Below are 20,955 nucleotides of genomic sequence, written 5' to 3'. Positions count from 1 at the left end.
TGAAGTCTACTTTATTTGAATGAGAATGGAAACCCGTTTGTTTAATAGATCATGTGAATGATATATTTTTTTCCCATCCTTTCACCTTCAGTATGTGGATGCCTTTGCCTATGAGGTGAGTCTCTTCGAGACAGCACATTGTTGAGTCTTGTTTTTTAATCCATTCTGCCAGTTTGTTTCTTTTTTTTATTATTTTTTTTTAATTTATTTTTTTAATGTTGGTTGTTCAAAACATTACATAGTTCTTGATATATCATATTTCACATTTTGATTCAAGCGGGTTATGAACTCCCATTTTACCCTGTATACAGCTTGCAGAATCACATCAGTTACACTTCATTGCTTTACATATTGATAAACTCATGTCCGTTGTATTCTGCTGCCTTTCCTATCCTCTACTATCCCCCCTCCCCTCCCCTCCCCTCTTCTCTCTCTACCCCCACTACTGTAATTATTCCTCCCCCTTGTACTGTTTTTCCCTTTCCCCTCACTTCCTCTTGTATGTAATTTTGTATAACCCTGAGGGTCTCCTTCCATTTCCATGCAATTTCCCTTCTCTCTCCCTTTCCCTCCCACCTCTCATCCTTGTTTAATGTTGGTCTTCTTCTTGTGCTCTTCTTCCCTAGTCTGTTCTTCGTTACTCTCCTTATATCAAAGGAGACATTTGGCATTTGTTTTTTAGGGCTTGGCTAGCTGCGCTTAGCATAATCTGCTCTAATGCCATCCATTTCCCACCAAATTCTACGATTTTGTCATTTTTTACTGCAGAGTAATACTCCATTGTGTATAAATGCCACATTTTTTTTTATCCATTCGTCTATTGAAGGGCATCTAGGTTGATTCCACAGTCTTGCTATTGTGAATTGTGCTGCTATGAACATCGATGTAGCAGTGTCCCTGTAGCATGCTCTTTTTAGGTCTTTAGGGAATAGACCGAGAAGGGGAATGGCTGGGTCAAATGGTGGTTCCATTCCCAGCTTTCCAAGAAATCTCCATACCACTTTCCAAATTGGCTGCACCAATTTGCAGTCCCACCAACAATGTACAAGTGTACCCTTTTCCCAACAACCTCGCCAGCACTTATTGTTGTTCGACTTCCTAATGGCTGCCAATCTTACTGGAGTGAGATGGTATCTTAGGGTAGTTTTGATTTGCATTTCTCTGACTGCTAGAGATGGTGAGCATTTTTTCATGTACTTATTGATTGATTGTATGTCCTCCTCTGAGAAGTGTCTACTCAAATCCTTGGCCCATTTGTTGATTGGGTTATTTGTTATCTTATTGTCTAATTTTCTGAGTTCTTTATATATTCTGGATATTAGGGCTCTATCTGAAGTGTGAGGAGTAAAGATTTGTTCCCATGATGTAGGCTCCCTATTTACCTCTCTTATTGTTTCTTTTGCTGAGAAAAAACTTTTTAGTTTAAGTAAGTCCCATTTGTTGATTCTAGATGTTAACTCTTGTGCTATGGGTGTCCTATTGAGGAATTTGGAGCCCAACCCCACAGCATGTAGGTCGTAGCCAACTTTTTCTTCTATCAGATGCCGTGTCTCTGATTTGATATCAAGCTCCTTGATCCATTTTGAGTTAACTTTTGTGCTTGGCGAGAGAAAGGGATTCAGATTCATTTTGTTGCATATGGATTTCCAGTTTTCCCAGCACCATTTGTTGAAGATGCTATCCTTCCTCCATTGCATGCTTTTAGCCCCTTTATCAAAAATAAGATTAGTTGTAGTTTTGTGGATTGGTTACTGTGTCCTCTATTCTGTACCATTGGTCCACCCGCCTGTTTTGGTACCAGTACCATGCTGTTTTTGTTACTATTGCTCTGTAGTATAGTTTGAGATCTGGAATCGCTATACCACCTGATTCACACTTCCTGCTTAGTATTGTTTTTGCTATTCTGGGTCTTTTATTCTTCCATATGAATTTCATGATTGCTTTCTCCATTTCTACAAGAAATGCCGTTGGGATTTTGATTGGCCTTGCATTAAACCTATAGAGAACTTTTGGTAATATCGCCATTTTGATGATGTTAGTTCTGCCTATCCATGAACAGGGTATGTTTTTCCATCTTCTAAGGTCTTCTTCAATTTCTCTTTTTAGGGTTCTGTAGTTTTCATTGTATAAGTCTTTCACCTCTTTTGTTAGGTTGATTCCCAAGTATTTTATTCTTTTTGAGGATATTGTGAATGGCATGGTTGTCCTCGTTTCCATTTCAGAGGAATTGTCGCTGATATACAGGAATGCCTTTGATTTATGCGTGTTGATTTTAAAACCTGCCACTTTGCTGAATTCATTTATTATCTCTAATAGTTTCTTTGTAGACCCTTTTGGGTACGCTAGGTATAGAATCATGTCATCTGCAAATAGTGATAATTTAAGTTCTTCGTTTCCTATTTTTATGCCTTTAATTTCTTTCGTCTGTCTAATTGCTCTGGCCAGTGTTTCGAGAACTATGTTGAACAGAAGTGGTGAAAGAGGGCACCCCTGTCTTGTTCCAGATCTTAGAGGGAATGCCTTCAATTTTTCTCCATTCAGAATGATGCTAGCCTGAGGCTTAGCATAAATTGCTTTTACAATGTTGAGGTATGTTCCTGTTATCCCTAGTTTTTCAAGAGTTTTGAACATAAAGGGATGCTGTACTTTGTCGAATGCTTTTTCCGCATCTATCGAGATGATCATATGGTTCTTATTTTTAAGTCTATTGATGTGGTGAATAACATTTATTGATTTCCGTATATTGAACCAACCTTGCATACCAGGGATGAATCCTACTTGATCATGGTGCACAATTTTTTTGATATGTTTTTGTATCCGATTTGCCAGAATTTTATTGAGGATTTTTGCATCTAGGTTCATTAGAGATATTGGTCTGTAGTTTTCTTTCTTTGAAGTGTCTTTGTCTGGTTTCGGAATCAGGGTGATGTTGGCCTCATAGAATGAATTTGGTAGTTCTCCCTCTTTTTCTATTTCCTGAAATAGCTTGAAAAGTATTGGTATTAGTTCCTCTTTAAAGGTTTTGTAAAACTCTGCTGTATACCCGTCCAGTCCTGGGCTTTTCTTAGATGGTAATCTTTTGATGGTTTCTTCTATTTCCTCAATTGATATTGGTCTGTTTAGGTTGTCTATATCCTCCTGACTCAATCTGGGCAGATTATATGACTTAAGGAATTTATCTATGCCTTCACTATCTTCTATTTTATTGGAGTATAAGGATTCAAAATAATTTCTGATTATCTTCTGTATTTCTGAAGTGTCTGTTGTGATATTGCCTTTTTCATCCCGTATGCTGGTAATTTGAGTTCTCTCTCTTCTTCTCTTCGTTAGCATGGCTAAGGGTCTGTCAATTTTATTTATTTTTTCAAAGAACCAACTTTTAGTTTTGTCAATTTTTTCAATTGTTTCTTTTGTTTCGATTTCATTAATTTCAGCTCTGATTTTAATTATTTCTTGCCTTCTACTTCTTTTGCTGTTGTTTTGCTCTTCTTTTTCTAGGAATTTGAGATGAAGTATGAGATCATTTATTTGTTGTTTTTTTCTTTTTTTAAGGAATGCACTCCAAGCAATGAATTTTCCTCTTAGAACTGCTTTCAATGTGTCCCATAGATTCCAATATGTTGTGTCTCTGTTTTCATTTAACTCTAAGAATTTTTTAATTTCCTCCTTGATGTCTTCTAAAACCCATTGATCATTCAGTAACCTATTGTTCATTCTCCAAGTGATGCATGATTTTTCCTTCCTTCTTTTATCGTTGATTTTCAGTTTCATTCCATTGTGATCAGATAAGATGCATGGTTTTATCTCTACTCCTTTATATTGACTAAGAGTTTCCCTGTGACATAATATATGATCTATTTTTGAGAAGGATCCATGTGCTGCTGAGAAAAAAGTGTAAGTACTTGATGTTGGGTGGTATATTCTATATATGTCAATTAAGTCTAGGTTGTTAATTGTATTATTGAGTTCTATAGTTTCCTTATTCAGCTTTTGTTTGGAAGATCTGTCCAGTGGTGAGAGAGGTGTGTTAAAGTCTCCCATGATTATTGTATGGTGGTCTATTAGATTCTTGAACTTGAGAAGAGTTTGCTTGATGAACATAGCAGCCCCGTTATTTGGGGCATATATATTTATGATTGTTATGTCTTGTTGGTGTATGGTTCCCTTGAGCAGTATGTAGTGTCCCTCTTTATCCATTTTGATTAACTTTGGCTTGAAATCTATTTTATTTGATATGACTATGGACACTCCTGCTTGTTTCCGCAGTCCATATGAGTGATATGATTTTTCCCAACCTTTCACCTTGAGTCTATGTATATCTTTTCCTATGAAATGCGTCTCCTGCAGGCAGCATATTGTTGGGTCTTGTTTTGTGATCCATTCAACTAGCCTGTGTCTCTTAATTGGTGAGTTTAAGCCATTAACATTTAGGGTTATTATTGAGATATGGTTTGTTCTTCCAGCCATAGTTTGTTTATTAATGCTATTAAACCTGATTTGTTTTCCTCTTTGATTATTTTCCCCCCTTTACTGTCCTACCTCCCACTGTTGGTTTTCATTGTTGTTTTCCATTTCCTCTTCCTGTAGTGTTTTGCCAAGGATTTTTTGAAGAGATGGTTTTCTAGCTGCAAATTCTTTTAACTTTTGTTTGTCGTGGAATGTTTTAATTTCATCTTCCATCCTGAAGCTTAACTTCGCGGGATACCCGATTTTTGGTTGGAACCCATTTTCTTTTAGCATTTGAAATATGTTATTCCAGGATCTTCTAGCTTTTAGAGTCTGTGTTGAGAGATCAGCTGTTATCCTGATTGGTTTACCCCTAAATGTAATCTGCTTCCTTTCCCTTGTAGCTTTTAAAATTGTCTCCTTATTCTGTATGTTGGACATCTTCATTATAATGTGTCTAGGTGTGGATCTCTTATGATTTTGCACATTCGGCGTCCTGTAGGCTTCTAGGATTTGGGATTCTGTCTCATTCTTCAAGTCTGGGAAGTTTTCTTGTATTATTTCACTGAATAGATTGCTTAATCCTTTGGTTTGGAGCTCTGTGCCTTCCTGTATCCCAATGACTCTTAAGTTTGGTCTTTTGATATTATCCCATAGTTCTTGAATGTTCTGCTCATGGTTTCTTAGTAGACTTGCTGAGCTATCTATGTTCTTTTCAAGTTGAAATACTCTGTCTTCATTGTCTGATGTTTTATCTTCTAAGTGATCCACTCTGCTGGTAGTATTCTCAATTGAGTTTTTAAGTTGGTTTATTGTTTCCTGCATTTCTAGGATTTCTATTTGTTCGTTTTTTATTACCTCTATCTCCCTGTGAAATTGATCTTTTACTTCCTGGATTTGTTTGTCAATGTGATCTTTCATTGTCTGATTTTGCTGTCTCATGTCTTCCTTGAGACTCCAGATCATCTGAAGCATGTATGTCCTGAGCTCTCTATCTGACATTCCATCTGTTGCAGCTATTACCTCTTCTAAAGTTGAGTTGACCTGCATTGCCTGTGGTCCTTTCTTTCCTTGTCGTTTCATACTGCTGGCGTTTCTTTCTGCTTGGTGAAATTGTTGTGTCTTTGATATTTTCCCTCTATTTATTTATATTGCTCTTGTATAGTTGAAAAATCACCCTTGCAGGGCAGGTAGTGGCTGTGATCCTCCTCCAATTAGTGTGATCCGTCTACCATGCTGGCAGGCCCTAGGTCTGCTCTGCTGGTCTGTCAAAGGTCCGCCTACCCAGCAGGCGCCAGGGGCACCTGTGTCACTCCGTAGGTTGCTGGGCCTAACCTCCCGATGGGTTGCAGGTTCGCCTAGCTTGCAGGCACTGGGGGAGGGGCCGGTTCCGCCCCTCAGCAGGCTTTGGGCCCCATCTGCTGGTGTTCACAGTCCCGCCTACCTTGCAGACACTGGGGGAGGGGACGGGCCTGGCCCTCAGCCGTCCGCAGGACCTGTCCTAGTGGGTCCGGTCAGCGTTCCCCGCAGGCGCGTGTAGCTGCTCTGTCACTTGGCTGGTTGCTGGGCCTGACCCGCCCGCCCGTGGGTTGCAGGTTCGCCTAGCTTGCAGGCACTGGGGGAGCGCCAGTTTGTTTCTTTTGATTGATGAGTTTAGGCCATGCATTCAATGTTATTTTTGAGATATGATTTTATTCCCTGTCATTTTGATGTATTTCTGGTTTTTAATTTGAAATATTTTCTCCATTGATTCATTATGTTTTTAGTGTATTTCCTCCCTTGGCTGGTTTTCACTTTTATTTTTCATGTCTTCTTTATGAAATATCTTATTGGGTATGTTTTGTAGTACAGGCTGTCTAATTTTGAATTCTTTTAACTTTTATTTAACATGGAAGGTTTTTTTTGTCATCAATTCTGAAGCTTAATTTTGCTGGCATCATCCATTTTCTTGGCTGGCATCCATTTTCTTTCATAGTTTGATATATACTATTCCAAGACCTCCTAGTTTTGAGGGTCTGAGTTGAGAGATCAGCTGAGATCCAGATTGGTTTCCCTCTAAATTTTACCTGTCATTTTCTCTGGCAGCCTTTAAAATTCTATCCTTATTCTGTATGTTAGGTATACTCATAATAATGGCCTTGGTGTGGGGTCTGTTGTAATTTTGTATATTTGGAGTCCTGTAAACCTCTTCTGTTTGATTTTTTCTATTTCATTCTTTAGTTGTGGGAAATTTTCTAATATTATTTCATTGAAAAGGTTGTATATTCCTTTCCTTTATATCTCTGAATCTTCATTTATCACAATAAATTTTAAATTTGGACTTTTCAGGTTATCTCATACTTCTTAGAAGTTCTGTTTATAGTCCTTCTCTGACCATCTTCTCTGTCTGGTCAACTTTATTTTTAAGATTATATTTTATCTTCATTTCCTGAAGTTTTGCCTTTCAAGTGGTCTAGCCTGTTGGTGATGCTTTCTATTAAATTTTAATTTGATTTACTGATTCCTTCATTTTGAAGATTTCTGCTTTTTTTTCAGAATCTCTATTGCTTTATTGAAATGATCTTTCACTTCCATAGTTTCTCTCTGATTTTACTTCTTATGCCATCCTTTACTTCACAGATCAGTTTAACTATACACATTTTAAACTCCTCTGACATTTATCCCACTGTGGTGTCAAAGAACTCTGTTATTGAACTATCTTAGTTTGTTTGGAGTGATTTGTTCCCTTGCTTTTTCATGTTGTTTGTGTGTCTATTTAACAGTGTGGATCTGTGGCAGCAGAGTTTCCACCCTGTGTGCTTATAATATCCCTGAAGTTTTCTAGTACCTCACTGTTTAGGAGGAGACAAGTAATTGCAACAACCAATGAAAACAATATGCAGCATTAAACCAAATAGTTCCCACTATGATGTCTATAATGTTAATAATCACAGTAAACAGAAATTATTTGATCAGTTATTGCCTACAATAAAAACAGCAAGTTCACAAATGGATTTACAATTTCAAATGGTAAACAGGGAGAGAACAGAAATTATATAGGACATGATGATTATGAAGGAGGAGGAGAGAAAATAGAAGTAAAAATTTAAAGTAAGAGTGAAGGAGAGAGCAATAGAGATTGACTGTTAACAGAAGAAAAGAGAGAAAGAGAATCAAAAGAAGCATATAAGAAAAAAAATATTTATATAAAGCAAAAATTTTAAAAAATTAAAAATAAAGGGGCTGAGGTTGTGACTCAGTGGCAAAGTGCTTGCCTAGCATGTGTGAGGCACTGGGTTCAATCCTCAGCACCACATAAAAATAAATAAAGGTATTGTGTTCATCTACAACTAAGAAATTTTTAAAAATAAAGATAAAAGAATACAAAACAAAACTAAAATATACTAATTAAACATCCTAGTCCTCAAAAATCTGATCCATGAAAAAAAAAAACTGGCTCCAAAATGCTAGAAATGAGAAAAAAATATGAGTATGTAAAAATCCACATCCCATTAAGGTCATAATTAAATGGAAAAAAGAAAAGAAAAAAGCAAAAAGAAAGAGAAAAAGATCTGGATGAAAAGTTAAAGAACTTTTTCCATTTGAGTTCACCAGGTTCTCAGCTTCTCTTATAAGCAGTTTTAAGTGGGTCATCTGGATTATGATGCTCCACCCTCCAGATTGCTAGAGTAAGAGAAGTAATCCTGTAAACAGAATTCCTGGAGGCAGGGTTTAGGCTTAGCTAGGCTCAGGGTTCTTTGCTGAATGCCATTTAGTCTGGAGATTTTAAAGCAGCACACCCCTAGGGCCCAGTAATTGCTGATCCCACTGGAAGACTATACCTCAGAGATCTCTCTTGGGTTCCACTTGTGTGGTAGAGGAGCCAATTCGTAGTCCCTTATGTCACCTGTGGACCTCACATCCTGGTCTTGGGGTTCAGTCTCCAAACTCAATCTCTCCTGCCCTTGCCCTTCCAAATCCCTGGCTAGATGTATCTCTTCCAGTCAGTCCTGCCAGCAGCCAGATTGGAGGGGGAGGGATATAGCTGGGTGCATTTTCATTACCAGTTGTACCCTGTGTAAACCCTCTCTCCATCTTTGATATTCTCTTGGTCACTTAAGCACACTCTATGTTGTGTACCATATGTTTACTGGGCTGATATTTTGGACCAAACTCAGGTTTGCCAGGAATCGGCTTCCTCAGCTGCCAGTCCCCTTGCTGTGACTGCAAAATGGTTCATTTCTTTGTCTTCCACATACCACCTGGAGAGATGGTGGCTTCTTTCCCACAAAAGGACATTGAGCAACCCGCCTTTTAATTTCATACAGCAAGGCAATGTCCTTGATTTCTAAATAATCTGTACCCAGACATACCTCAGGCCTCCTAAAATGGTAGGTTTCATTAATTCCCTTAACCCTCCACTTTCCTTGCAGAGAGACTGCTCTGCCTGGTGCTTCTAGCCTGGTTGTGGCAGCAGCTGCATGGCTGAGAATTTCTTCCATGTTTTGTTATATCCAACCTCCTGAGTTCCCCATCTGTGTTGAATGTCTAGTTTGAGTTTCAATAAAGCTCCTGCCCTTTTTTTTTGTTTTTGTTTTTTTCCACCTACCTTGCTGAGAAGCTGCCTGTTTGCTTTCTTGGTTTCATGCTGCAGAGCAACCAGGAAAGCTACCTCCTCTGCCCCAACATTTAGAGTCTTGCCCATTTTTTAATGTTGTGTTTTGGTTTTTGGTACCAGGGAGTGAACTCACGTACACTTTACCACTGAGTCACATCCCCAGCCCTTTTTATTTTGAGACAGAGTCTCTAGGTTATTTAGGTCCTCACTAAATTGCTGAGGCTGGATTTCAACTTGGGATCTTTCTGCCTCAGCCTCCCAAGGTGCTGGGATTATAGGCATGTGCCATGTATCTGGCCAAATTTTCTATTTTAAGCACCTTTGCCATGAATATTCCTATGGCTACTTTGTTATGTACTTGTCCAGTTGATTGTCTTTGGGGATTAAAAACTTTAAGTATTTTATAATGTGATACATATTTACATATTATCAAAAACCCTACCAAAAAAGCCATATCAAATATACTTCTATTAATAGCATGTATTAGTACTTAGGAAGTTCTTTTTAGTGTCTAATTTTTTTCACCTTATTTCAGACTTGTTTTTCATAATTATAAAATAAGGAAACTGAAATTTATCAGTGGGTTCTTAAACTTTAGGGTCCCAGAACCATTCTAGAATTTTTGAGAGCTGTTTGGCCTAGTTTCCAGAAAAGCACACATACCAAAACACAGCATATTTTTACATACTACTTTTTGGAACTCAAAGTTCCTTTAGAGTTAAATTACACCCTTTAATACTTCACTCCATAAACCCAGATCAAGAATCTGTGAAGGAGGTGATTTGAGTTTGGTTGGTTGTTTGTTTCTTTTTAACACTAACATGCACACATCTTGAACACACATGGATACACTCACATGCACACAGAATTTAAATGTGTATTTGGACAGGATTTGACTTCTGCTTGATACAGAAACTAACCTTATGTTAATTCACCTTAGTATATATAGTTATTGAAATTGAATGTTTCTATCTATTTTAGGTTTTCCAATGGCGAGCTCACCAGGAAGAGTTGGCAAGACTGGAAATTGAAATTTCTTCCAGAAGAAGAGAAAAGGAAGAGGAGAAAGAGAAACTATGGAAGAAGAAGGAATTGTTGAAAAGAAAAGAGAAGAAGAAAAAGGTATAAAATCTTCTATCAGGGCAAAATCTTCTATAAAAGGGAAAATGAATATTTAATTGCCTGATTGAGCTTTAATTAATCTTGATGTTGGAAATGGAATTCTGAAAGACAGTTCTGAGAACATTTTAGAGTTTAGTTGAGTTTTGCTTTAGTTTATTTGAGCATCAAAGATTTGTGGGAATGGAAGAGAACTCACTTTGTTGACCTTCATGAGTATAGGTACCTGTGATTATAAAATTATAAGTAGGAAAAAACAAAAAAGATGAAGTTTGTGACTACTGCCAAGTATTGAATTAAGGAGGTTCATGACAAAGTTTGCAGGGTACTTAGGTAGCATTTTGGTTGATGGCTATGTGGCAAAAAATTGTTAAACAGTAGTTGGTGAAATATATTGTATTAGGGACGGTATAATTCATTGAATGCCAAGAATTTACTTTTTGATTATATGTTAGTTTAGTTTTTTGCTTACTGATACAGTTATCATTCTTTTGAGTGAACATTTGTTTAGCAATCTTAAAATTACCAAGAAACTTAATAACTTTTAAGGGAAGATATGGAAGATAGATCATATTTTATGTTTGAATTTTTAAATATATATATATATATATATATATATATATACACACACATATATATGTGTGTATGTGTGTGTGTGTGTATTTGAATTATATATTCATTTAGGTATTTGTGTTTGTTTTCACAACAAAAATTATACTGTTTCAGTGAAGATATTTTTGTTAAAATTTTATCAGATTTGGGGCTGGGATTGTGGCTCATTGGTAGATGCTTGCCTAGCTCGTGGGAAGCCCTCTGTTCGATCCTCAGCACCACATAAAAATAAATCAATAAAATAAAGATATTGTGTCCAGTTACAACAAAAAATAAATTTAAAAAAATTTTATCAGATTTATTAATCAATTTTATGGGTTTGCTGACTCTGTGGAAATAATTCAGAAAAAGGCAATTAATTTGTGATCAATACAATGAAAAGAAATCTCTACACCTGTGTGTTTCCACCAATAATAGCACATATCAGTACTCAAAAAGTTCACCTGCATTGATTTTATCTGCATAATGTAAAAAAATGCTTTCTTCTGAAAATCTGATTATAGTGCTAAGAGTAACTAATTAATTCATAGTTACTCGTTGGCAAACTTTCTGTTTTTTTGTTTTGTTTTGTTTTTACATCTTGGGCTATGTGACTAATGAACTCTGTAAAGTCCCTATCTAAATTTTTTTCCTTTCAAAGTAGAATATGTGGTAGATAAAAGAACTATGGATTTTGGGGCAATAAGACAGTTTTTCTGCATTTTATACTATAGTTATTATTGTTCTTTATTTTATGCTTTTATATTAGCAAACTGAGTGTAGAAGCAGCATCATGGAAAACCACACATATAAGGGTTATATTCTCATTTGACAAAGTTGCTAAAAAATATATTTCACAGTTGTTGTGTTTTTAATTAAAAAGTAAATTCAATTTCCACTACTATGGAATTGAGTGTGGTGATTTTATCAGAGATGGTTAAAAGAAATAATTGTGTGTACCGTAGGAACTCATAAAATTGATCATGTTTCAAATAACATAAATGAATTATATATCCTCTGGGGCAACTTACTGATTATTTATTATCATGAAAGTGCAGCGTTATGGTTTAGACACAAATTCTCCCCCAAAGACTTATGTGTTGAAGACTTGGTCCCCAGTGCAACAATGTTCAAAGGTGTGACTTTGGGGAAATGACTGGCTCATGAAGGCTCTGACCTTGTCAGTGGATTGATTAATCTGTTATAACTGAACAGACTCCTGGAGGGTGGTTGAAACTCTAGGCAAGTGGGGCATGATGGGAGGAAGTAGGTCACTGGGGCATGTCTTTGGGAACTATGTATTATCTCTGCCCTCTGTGCTCCCCAGCTTTCCAGCTGCCATGACTTGAGCAGCTTTCTTCTACCATGACCTTCTGCCATGATATTCTGTCTTACTTCAGTCCCAGAGCAATGGAGTTGGCTGACCATGGACTGAAACCTCTGAAACCATTAACCAACATAAACCCTTCTTTCTCTAAGTTGTTTTTCTCAGGTGTTTGTCACAGCAATGAAAAGCTACCTGCCATATACAGTATTTTAAAAATGTATCCATGTAGTTTTGTCTTCTACCTGGATCCCTCTCCTGACATTTCCTCTCTATGAATTAGCATGCCACAAATGATGTTTCTAAGCATTAGTATACATTTAGTTTCATCTTAAATGTCATATAAGGAGATTTAGATACAGTTCCATTCTCTGGGGATTTACAAAGATAAAGAAAACACAAATGTTGGGGCTGGGGATGTGGCTCAAGCGGTAGCACGCTCGCATAGCGTGCGTGCAGCCCGGGTTCGATCCTCAGCACCACATACAAACCAAGATGTTGTGTCTGCCGAGAACTAAGAAAAAATAAATAAATGTTAAAAAATTCTCTGTCCTCCTCTCTCTCACTCTCTCTTTAAAAAAAAAAAGAAAAAAGAAAACACAAATGTTAACTTAAGTATTGAGAATGTAAATAAGGGCATTTAATTGTTAGAAACTAGATTTGAGTTGAATAGTTGTCACGGATACGTAAGAGAGGATGAAGGGACATTGCTAACAATCTTCTCTGCAGTATCTAAATAAGATTGCTGGAAGTAAAAGAAATGCATTTTGAAAGATGAGAGAGAATGTGTGCACACACACATACAACACACACTTGTACCGAATGGAGTAATGGAAGGAATAATAAAACAATTACAATGGCTAAGGTGATGAAAGGGCTAATCCAAGTACACCTTAAAAGAAGAAGGTACTTATACCTGAAAGGATGAAGACTGAAGATAATTTCAGTATCATTATTCATGTGTGTAGATTAAGCTTAAATATCTACTGTATATTTTAGAATGAAAAATGAACCTATGCCTATGAGCATAAAGAAATGTTGAAAAGTTTTCATACCTAGAATGCATTTTTTAGCCCCTGGTTATATTTCACTAAGGGGGTATGCAGGGCATTGCTTTATTGTCTTTCACTTTATAATGAGGGATATTATAAGAAATGTCCTATTAAAATGTTTTTCTTATTGGTATGGAGTATAGCTATAAGCCAAGTTTGTTTTCAAACCCTTAGAAATTTCATAGGACCAAATCATATGGTTTATTTTATTAACTTTCTTTTTAAAATATTTTTTATATTTATAAAATTTTTAAAGTACAGAGACTGACAAAATAAATACATTAGCATCCTAGCATTGAAAATTTTAATATTTTTCATTTCACTTCAAATTTAAAAAAAATCTAAATTAAGTTGGATATTTCAGATAAAGCTGAAGTCCTTTTTTTTTTTTTTTTGAAGTCTTACTTAGTACTATTTCTCTTCTTTATCTCCCCAGAGGTAATTACAATCATTAATTTTATTTCTATCTTTCTAGGCCATATATCGATTTTAATATATTTTGACATAGAGCTTGTGATTTTAAATTTTTCATGAACACTATCATGCCATATCATTCTGCAACATGTACTATTTTTATCCTTGTTTTGAGATATACTTATATTAATGCATATTCTTAGTTTATTCTTTTAGTTGCTATTTGGCATTCCACAGTAGCACAGACTACCATTTATCCATTCTCCTTGTGGCTGACATTTAAATTGGCAAAATTTTGGTTTTAGCTGCTATGCTATCGCAGCCACCTCTTTCAATTCTATGAGTAACTGTGTTCAGGGCCTTCTCTAAGATAGACCTAAAAGGGAAATTGCTATGTTGTAGGATTTGTATATTTTTAATTTTATAAGTTTTTTTACTTTATAAGCTATTACTACTACGCAGGTGTCGTGGCACAGGCCTGTAATCCCAAGGGCTTTGGAGGCTGAGGCAAAAGGATTGCAGGTTCAAAGCCAGCTTCAGCAAAAGCAAGGCGCTGAGCAACTCGGTGAGACCCTGTCTCTAAATAAAATACAACATAGCACTGGAGATGTGGCTTAGTGGTCGAGTGCCTCTGAGCTCAATTCATGATACTAAAAAAAAAAATACAACCTTGATTTTTGAATTCTACCAGTCTGATAAATGTGAAGCATACCTTATTAAAATTTTAATTTGTATTTTCATGATTACTTATAAAATTGAAAATCATTTCATGCTTACTAGTCAGTTTTTTCTCTGTAAATTTCATGTTTTTATTTGTTTTCTATATTAATCAATAAAAGTACTTTATAAGTTCTGGATATTAATTTCTTATCAGTTATATGAATTACAGATACTTTCTTCCATTGGTCATCTGCCTTTTAAATTTTTTTTTATATTAGGGGTGCTTAACCACTGAGCCACAAAGCCAGTCCTTTTTATTTTTTATTTTGAGATAGGGTCTCAAAAATAAGTTGCTTAGGGTCTCACTCAGTTGATGAGGCTGGCCTCAATCTTTCAATTCTCCTACTTCAGCTTCCTGAGTCATTGGGATTACTGGCATATGCCACCACACCCAGCTGCCTTTTAATTTTGTTTACAGTGTCATCTATAGTTTTACAGAAGTTTAAGATTATCCCTTTTATGTTTGCCTGTGCTAGAGGCCATATGCTTTTTGCTGACTGGTTCAGGACCAGTTTCTATATTTCTTTTAGGCTTGGGACAGACACTGTGCTGCAAACCACGTGTGAATCCAACAGAACTTGTGCATGACACCAGCATAGATTTCTGTATTTGACCCCTTTGGTCCTCTGTCCCCTTGTTATTCTCCTGTGGAAGGATCATGATCTAGCTAGTCCCTGTTTTGTGTCTGGTTGTGTCTTTTTTTTTTTTTTTTTTAAAGAGAGAGTGACAGAGAGAGAGAGAGAGAGAGAGAGAGAGAGAGAGAGAGAGAGAGAGAAAGAGAGAGAGAGAGAATTTTTTAATATTTATTTTTTAGTTATCGGCAGACACAACATCTTTGTTTGTATGTGGCGCTGAGGATCAAACCTGGGCCGCACGCATGCCAGGCGAGCGCGCCACCGCTTGAGCCACATCCCCAGCCCTGGTTGTGTCTTATATGCCATCTGTTCTTTGCAATTGGCTTGCCTCTGACTTCTCTCTGTAGAGGTCCCACAATTGTCAAAGGACAGCCACCAGCAATTTAGATCTTTATTAGGTCCTACTTTTCTTTAAGAGTCCTTTGTCTTCAATTCCCTCTCCTTCCTCTGACTTTGAGTTCCATCTTTATTTTTAGTACTGGGGAGTGTGTGTGTGTGTGTGTGTGTGTGTGTGTGTTATAATATATTTTGTCCAGAATTTCTATATATTTGAATTAAAAAAGGAGATTTCTATGTTAACACAGACATCCTGATGAAAAGAGCTGGCTATCTTTATATACACTAACTACAAATTTAGATTTTTCTTTGTTCAAACTCTTTTATATGTTGGAGGAAACTTTTGGTTCTTTAGCATTTAACAGCAGCTTGGCAGATAATCCCAGCAGGAATTCCCTCTAACTTTAGATATGTTGCTTTGTTAGCTTGCTTTTCTTTTCTCCAACCCTCCCACCCCCATTGGTTCACCTACCTGTCCTTTTGTACTCATAAGGAAGCAGCAAAGGAGATAGAGAAACTATGCCATATGTAAAACCCCACCTTAGGATTTCCAAACAAGACAGGATTTTTCTTTTAATTCTTCTTCCCAGTAATTTGTCTTTTAGGGCTCATTTAATGTAAAAATATTTTAGTTTATATTCAGTGTTAAAATTTACCCTGGTAGGTGCCCAGCTCCTTAGACTTTTTTCTCTGGGTTTTAAAACTCTAAATGGAATATAATATTCACAGTTTTCAGTTTCATCTGAAGATTCAAGAAAAAATTTGATTCATAAGTTGTTAGATGATATTGATAATTTTTCATAAGCATCTCATCTCTCTACTTTTAAAAATTATTGTCCTGATAAAATCAGAAGACAATGCCTTTTCATAAATGATCCCTGAGAACTATTGTAAACAACAAAATTTCTGTGCTAGTGGACCTTAAAATGTCTGATATATAATATTGGTCCCTGCACCACATTTTCACTAGATGTGGCTCTTTGGGTGGTCTGAGTAGCCTAAAAATTGCTCTTCATCATAGAGTTTCAGGAGAGTTTGTTGCTGCATGATGCCTCATCTAGAGTCTCATAGAACCCAAGGCAATGGTTGTTCCAGCATAGCTCCGGAATGGGATTTTAACAAGGATCCTGTGAAAAAGAGTCGTATTTCTTTCCTGGTCTAGCATTTCAGAATTCTTTGCAAACTGTATCCAGCTCTTAGTCTAGCACTGCAAACCACCACTTTGTACAATCAAGGGGTGGGGAGCAATTTTCAGGGAAGGCAGGATACCACCACTGGGCCTGTGACCTTGAACATTAACTTAGAAATGTTTCTAGGGAGAGATCTGTCATTTTGTAAATTGTCAGCCTCTTGTACTCTTGTCATACCAGAAGTACCCAAAGTACCCGGCTTCAGTGGAATCTTGACACTGAGTGTTCCCATACATCTTCAGGGAATCTGGCAATCAGTCTGAATTCCATGCATCCTGCAGATACATTGGGAAGAGGAGAGGCAATCTACAATAAGGGCACAGGCTATCCCAAAAGGAATGCAGGCTGGAGGAAAGTACTGCTTCTCTGAAGACTCCAGGAGCTCTACGCCCAGAAGAGAATCCAGTGTCTTCTCAATTCAGAGCAAAGCATTTCTTCCAGTGTGAGAATTTGTGGGTTCAGATGAGGGCAGTTATCAAAGGAATCATAAAATCTCTTCTTTAGTATTTTTTAATTTAATAGTATACTGATATGAAAAATTAAGAGTAGGGTCAAAAAGGTGGGAATGTAATACATTTTTTAAAATGTCATATTTCAAACTGCATTTTTAGCATTTTTGGGGATTTTAGGAGTCCAATTACTAACATTTTAACAAGCAGTCTTCTATGATAGGACCTGAAATTCTCTTCCCCTGCCTCTACACATGCCCTGCATAATCACCAGTACAGTAAATACTGTGAATTTTATTCCCACAATTAGATTATATGGCACAGATGGCCATATAATAGGGAGATTATCAGAATGGGCCTGACCCAATCACATAAGCCCTTTAAAGTAGAGAGTTTTCTCTGGCTGGTTACAGGGAGGGTAATCAGAGATTTGAAGTACAGGGATCTGATGGCTAAAAGATTGAGGGAGTCATATGGAAAGGGGTGTGAGTGGCCTCTCAGAGCTGAAAAAGTCCCTGGACAGCCAGCAAAGAAATGGGAAGCTATAACATAGTCTTATGACTAGAGGAACTTAATTCTAGCAAAAACAAGAATGATGTTGGAAGCAAATTTTTCCCTAAATGAGAACTTGGTTCTGACAAAATTCATGATTTCAGTCTTGTGATACCATGAGCAGAGAGCCTACCAATTCTATGCTGGACCTCTGATTTACAAAATTCTGAGCTAATAAATGAGTGTTGTTTTAAAATCACAATTTAGTCATAATTTTTGTATAATAGAAGCTTCAAAAGAAACCTAATATAGCTTTTGGTAGCTGGAAGTGAAATGTTGCCATAACAAGTACCTTAAAATGTGAAAGTGGCTTTAAAATTGCAAAATAGAAAAAAGCTGGAATAATTTTAAAGATATCATTTTGAGGTTGATATAGAAAGACTAGATTACCTTGAATAGGTGATTATTAGCAATATAGGTGTTAAGCATATGACTGGTGAAGGTTCAAGAAGAAGTGATGACCATTTTATTGGAAGCTGGATGAAGCAGGATTACTATTATAAAGTGACAGAAAGCTCAGGGAAATTGCACCTTGAAGCTGGATGGAAAAAAAATGTAGAAGTAGTGAACTTCTCAAGTGATAAAAGAAGATTTTCAGGGGTGAAGGTGCCACCTGGCTTCTTTCTGCTGCTGAAAGTTAAAAGGAGAGAGAGAAATTGAGAGAAGAACTATTAAACAAAAAGGATCTGGACTTAATGCTTTGTGATATCCTCAGTCTATTCAGATGGGAAAAGACCCAAGAGGGAAGAAATTATTGCCAACAGGATGTCACAGATAAAAGATTGAATATATGAACATACAGTCCTTTACCATATCCTCAAAAAGATCAAATGTCAGAGTATTCAGTTACATAAAAGATCCTTCTAGGAGATTAAGGGTGGTTCTTCTGGGTCTTTTCAAACTAGACAGTCTCCAGGAAGTTTAAGGGTGATGTTCCTCAGCTACCCCAACAGAGGCCAAGAGTGAGAGGATAATCTCAAAAAGATTGTGGGTGTGGCTTTGTCTAATATAGTGAATTCGATTCCCATAAAATCCACAGAAGGCCTATTGGGTTCTCAAGAAAAGAACAGAGAGAGAGAGTGCAATATGAAGGAGGCTGATGGGACCAGAATTCTACTGGCAGGAAATAGACTGTAAAACTATGTAGTCACAGGCCTGTACTACCATTAATAAAAAAGGATTCAGAGGGTGAAATCAAGAGCCCAGAGGGCTGAATTTGATTAAAGGCTATGGCTTTGAGTATTAAAGGCTATGACTGGCACCTGTGGCCACCTGACATTCCTAATACCTTCACCATTTAAGCAACCCCACCCATCTGTGTTCAGGGAGATATTACTCATATCTCCCTGGAAGGGGACAGGCTGCTTACTGTAAGGTAGGGAAGGTAATATTGCTTCCTAAAGACAGATGATTTTTTTTTAAAGAGAGAGTGAGAGAGGAGAGAGAGAGAGAGAATTTTTTAATATTTATTTTTTAGTTCTCGGCAGACACAACATCTTTGTTGGTATGTGGTGCTGAGGATCGAACCCGGGCCGCACGCATGCCAGGCGAGCGTGCTACCGCTTGAGCCACATCCCCAGCCCGACAGATGATGTTTTAAAGAGAGACTAAGTTGAACTGCATATGTCCAGTCACTTTTCCAAATTTGCCAAAATGAGGGGCAGTGACTGTGAAACTTTTAGAAGAGGGCAAGTTCCCAGCTATGTGAGGAGTGGAAGATAAGAATTCCCTCTATTAAGATTTCAGGCTAGTTTTGAAATATCTAAAATGATATTTCACTAAAGAAAGAGAACAGTTCAAAGACACATCTTTATTCAGTCATATACTGGCCTCATTACTATAACTAAATAGCACATTAAAACCTCATTGGAATGGAGCCAAGAAATGTGGAAAATGGAGATCTTGGAGTTGGTCTAAGGGGATCCAGTTATCAGAATAAAGATGAAGGAGATCCAACATCAAAGAGAAATAAATAAAATTATAAACTGATGTTTTATTCAGCTTTTTTGCAGCTGTGACTAAAAGACCTAACAAGAACAATTTTAGAGGAGGAAAAGTTGAGAGCCATAGTTTCAGAGGTCTCAGTCCACAGACAACCATCTCCATTCTCTAGGGCTCCGAACATGGTGGAGAAAGACAGTGGCAGAGGGAATCAGCTCACATGATGATTAGGAAGCACAGAGGGATTCTACTCAGCAGATACAAAATATATACCCTAAAGCCACGCCTTCAGTATCCACCTCATCCAGCCACATCCTACCCTCCTTCAGTTACCACTCAGTTAATCCCCATCAGAGGTTAATTCACAGATGGGTTAAGGTTCTTACAACCTAATTATTTCTCCTCTAAATCTTCTTGCATTTTTTCACACATGAGCTTTTGGGGGACACCTAACATCTAAAGTATAACAACTGGGTAGAAAATGGGGAAAGCCACAACCTGAGAGAGCCCATTGCAGGTGCTATTGAGCATATGGGCTTTTTCACTCACTCAGATCTGAGCTGGGATTCAGCACTGCACTTGCTAATTGTATGACTTTAAAGGAAATTATCTTTCTTAGTTTTTTTTAATCTATATAAAATTGAAAAAAAAGTAAAATAATGCAGGTGAAGCAGTTAGCACATGCCTGGCTCCTAAAAATAAGTATAAATATGATTTTTTTTTATTTATTTATTTTTATTGGTCGTTCATAACATTACATAGTTCTTAATACATCATATTACACGGTTTGATTCAGGTGGATTATGAACTCCCCCTTTTACCCCGTATACAAATTGCTGTATCACATCAGTTTCCCTTCCATTGATTGACATATTGCCTTTCTAGTGTCTGATGTATTCTGATGTCTGTCCTATTCTCTACTATCCCCCCTCCCCTCCCCTCCCCTCCCCTCCCCTCCCCTTTTCTCTCTCTACCCCTTCTACTGTAAATCATTTCTTCCATTTGTATTATCTTGTCTTACCCCTCCTTTCCTCTTGTATGACATTTTGTATATCCCTGAGGATCGCCTTCCATTTCCATGCAATTTCCCTTCTCACTCCCTTTCCCTCCCACCTCTCATCCCTGTTTAATGTAAATCTTCTTCTCAAGCTCTTCGTCCCTACCCTGTCCTTGTTTACTCCCCTTATATCAAAGGAGTCATTTGGTATTTGTTTTTTAAAGATTGACTAGCTTCACTTAGCATAATCTGCTCTAATGCCATCCATTTCCCTCCAAATTCTATGATTTTGTCATTTTTTAATGCAGAATAATACTCCATAGTATATAAATGCCACATTTTTTTTATCCATTCATCTATTGAAGGGCATCTAGGCTGGTTCCACAGTCTTGCTATCGTGAATTGAGCTGCTATGAACATCGATGTAGCAGTGTCCCTGTAGCATGCTCTTGTTAGGGCTTTAGGGAATAGACCGAGAAGGGGAATAGCTGGGTCGAATGGTGGTTCCATTCCCAGCTTTATTTTTTGGTATTATTGTTAACCCTGTGGAATGGTACTATAGAAAGTAATTAGAAAAATATCATGAGAATAA

At 37.0% G+C, this 20,955-nt stretch overlaps 1 protein-coding gene across 1 annotated transcript in view; it reads left to right on the top strand.

The window, feature by feature from the left end:
• The window catches only part of Ccdc148 (coiled-coil domain containing 148), a 204,524-nt gene that overhangs the window by 109,049 nt on the left and 74,520 nt on the right, over window positions 1-20,955 (top strand). The window contains 1 exon segment of the mRNA XM_077798485.1: window positions 10,025-10,165. Coding sequence (XP_077654611.1) covers window positions 10,025-10,165 — 141 coding nt within the window.

This window comes from Urocitellus parryii, chromosome 1, assembly GCF_045843805.1.
Source record: "Urocitellus parryii isolate mUroPar1 chromosome 1, mUroPar1.hap1, whole genome shotgun sequence".
In the NCBI taxonomy this organism is placed as follows: domain Eukaryota; kingdom Metazoa; phylum Chordata; class Mammalia; order Rodentia; family Sciuridae; genus Urocitellus; species Urocitellus parryii.
Note: the sequence above shows the minus strand (reverse complement) of the source record. Positions and strands in the feature narration are given on the sequence as shown.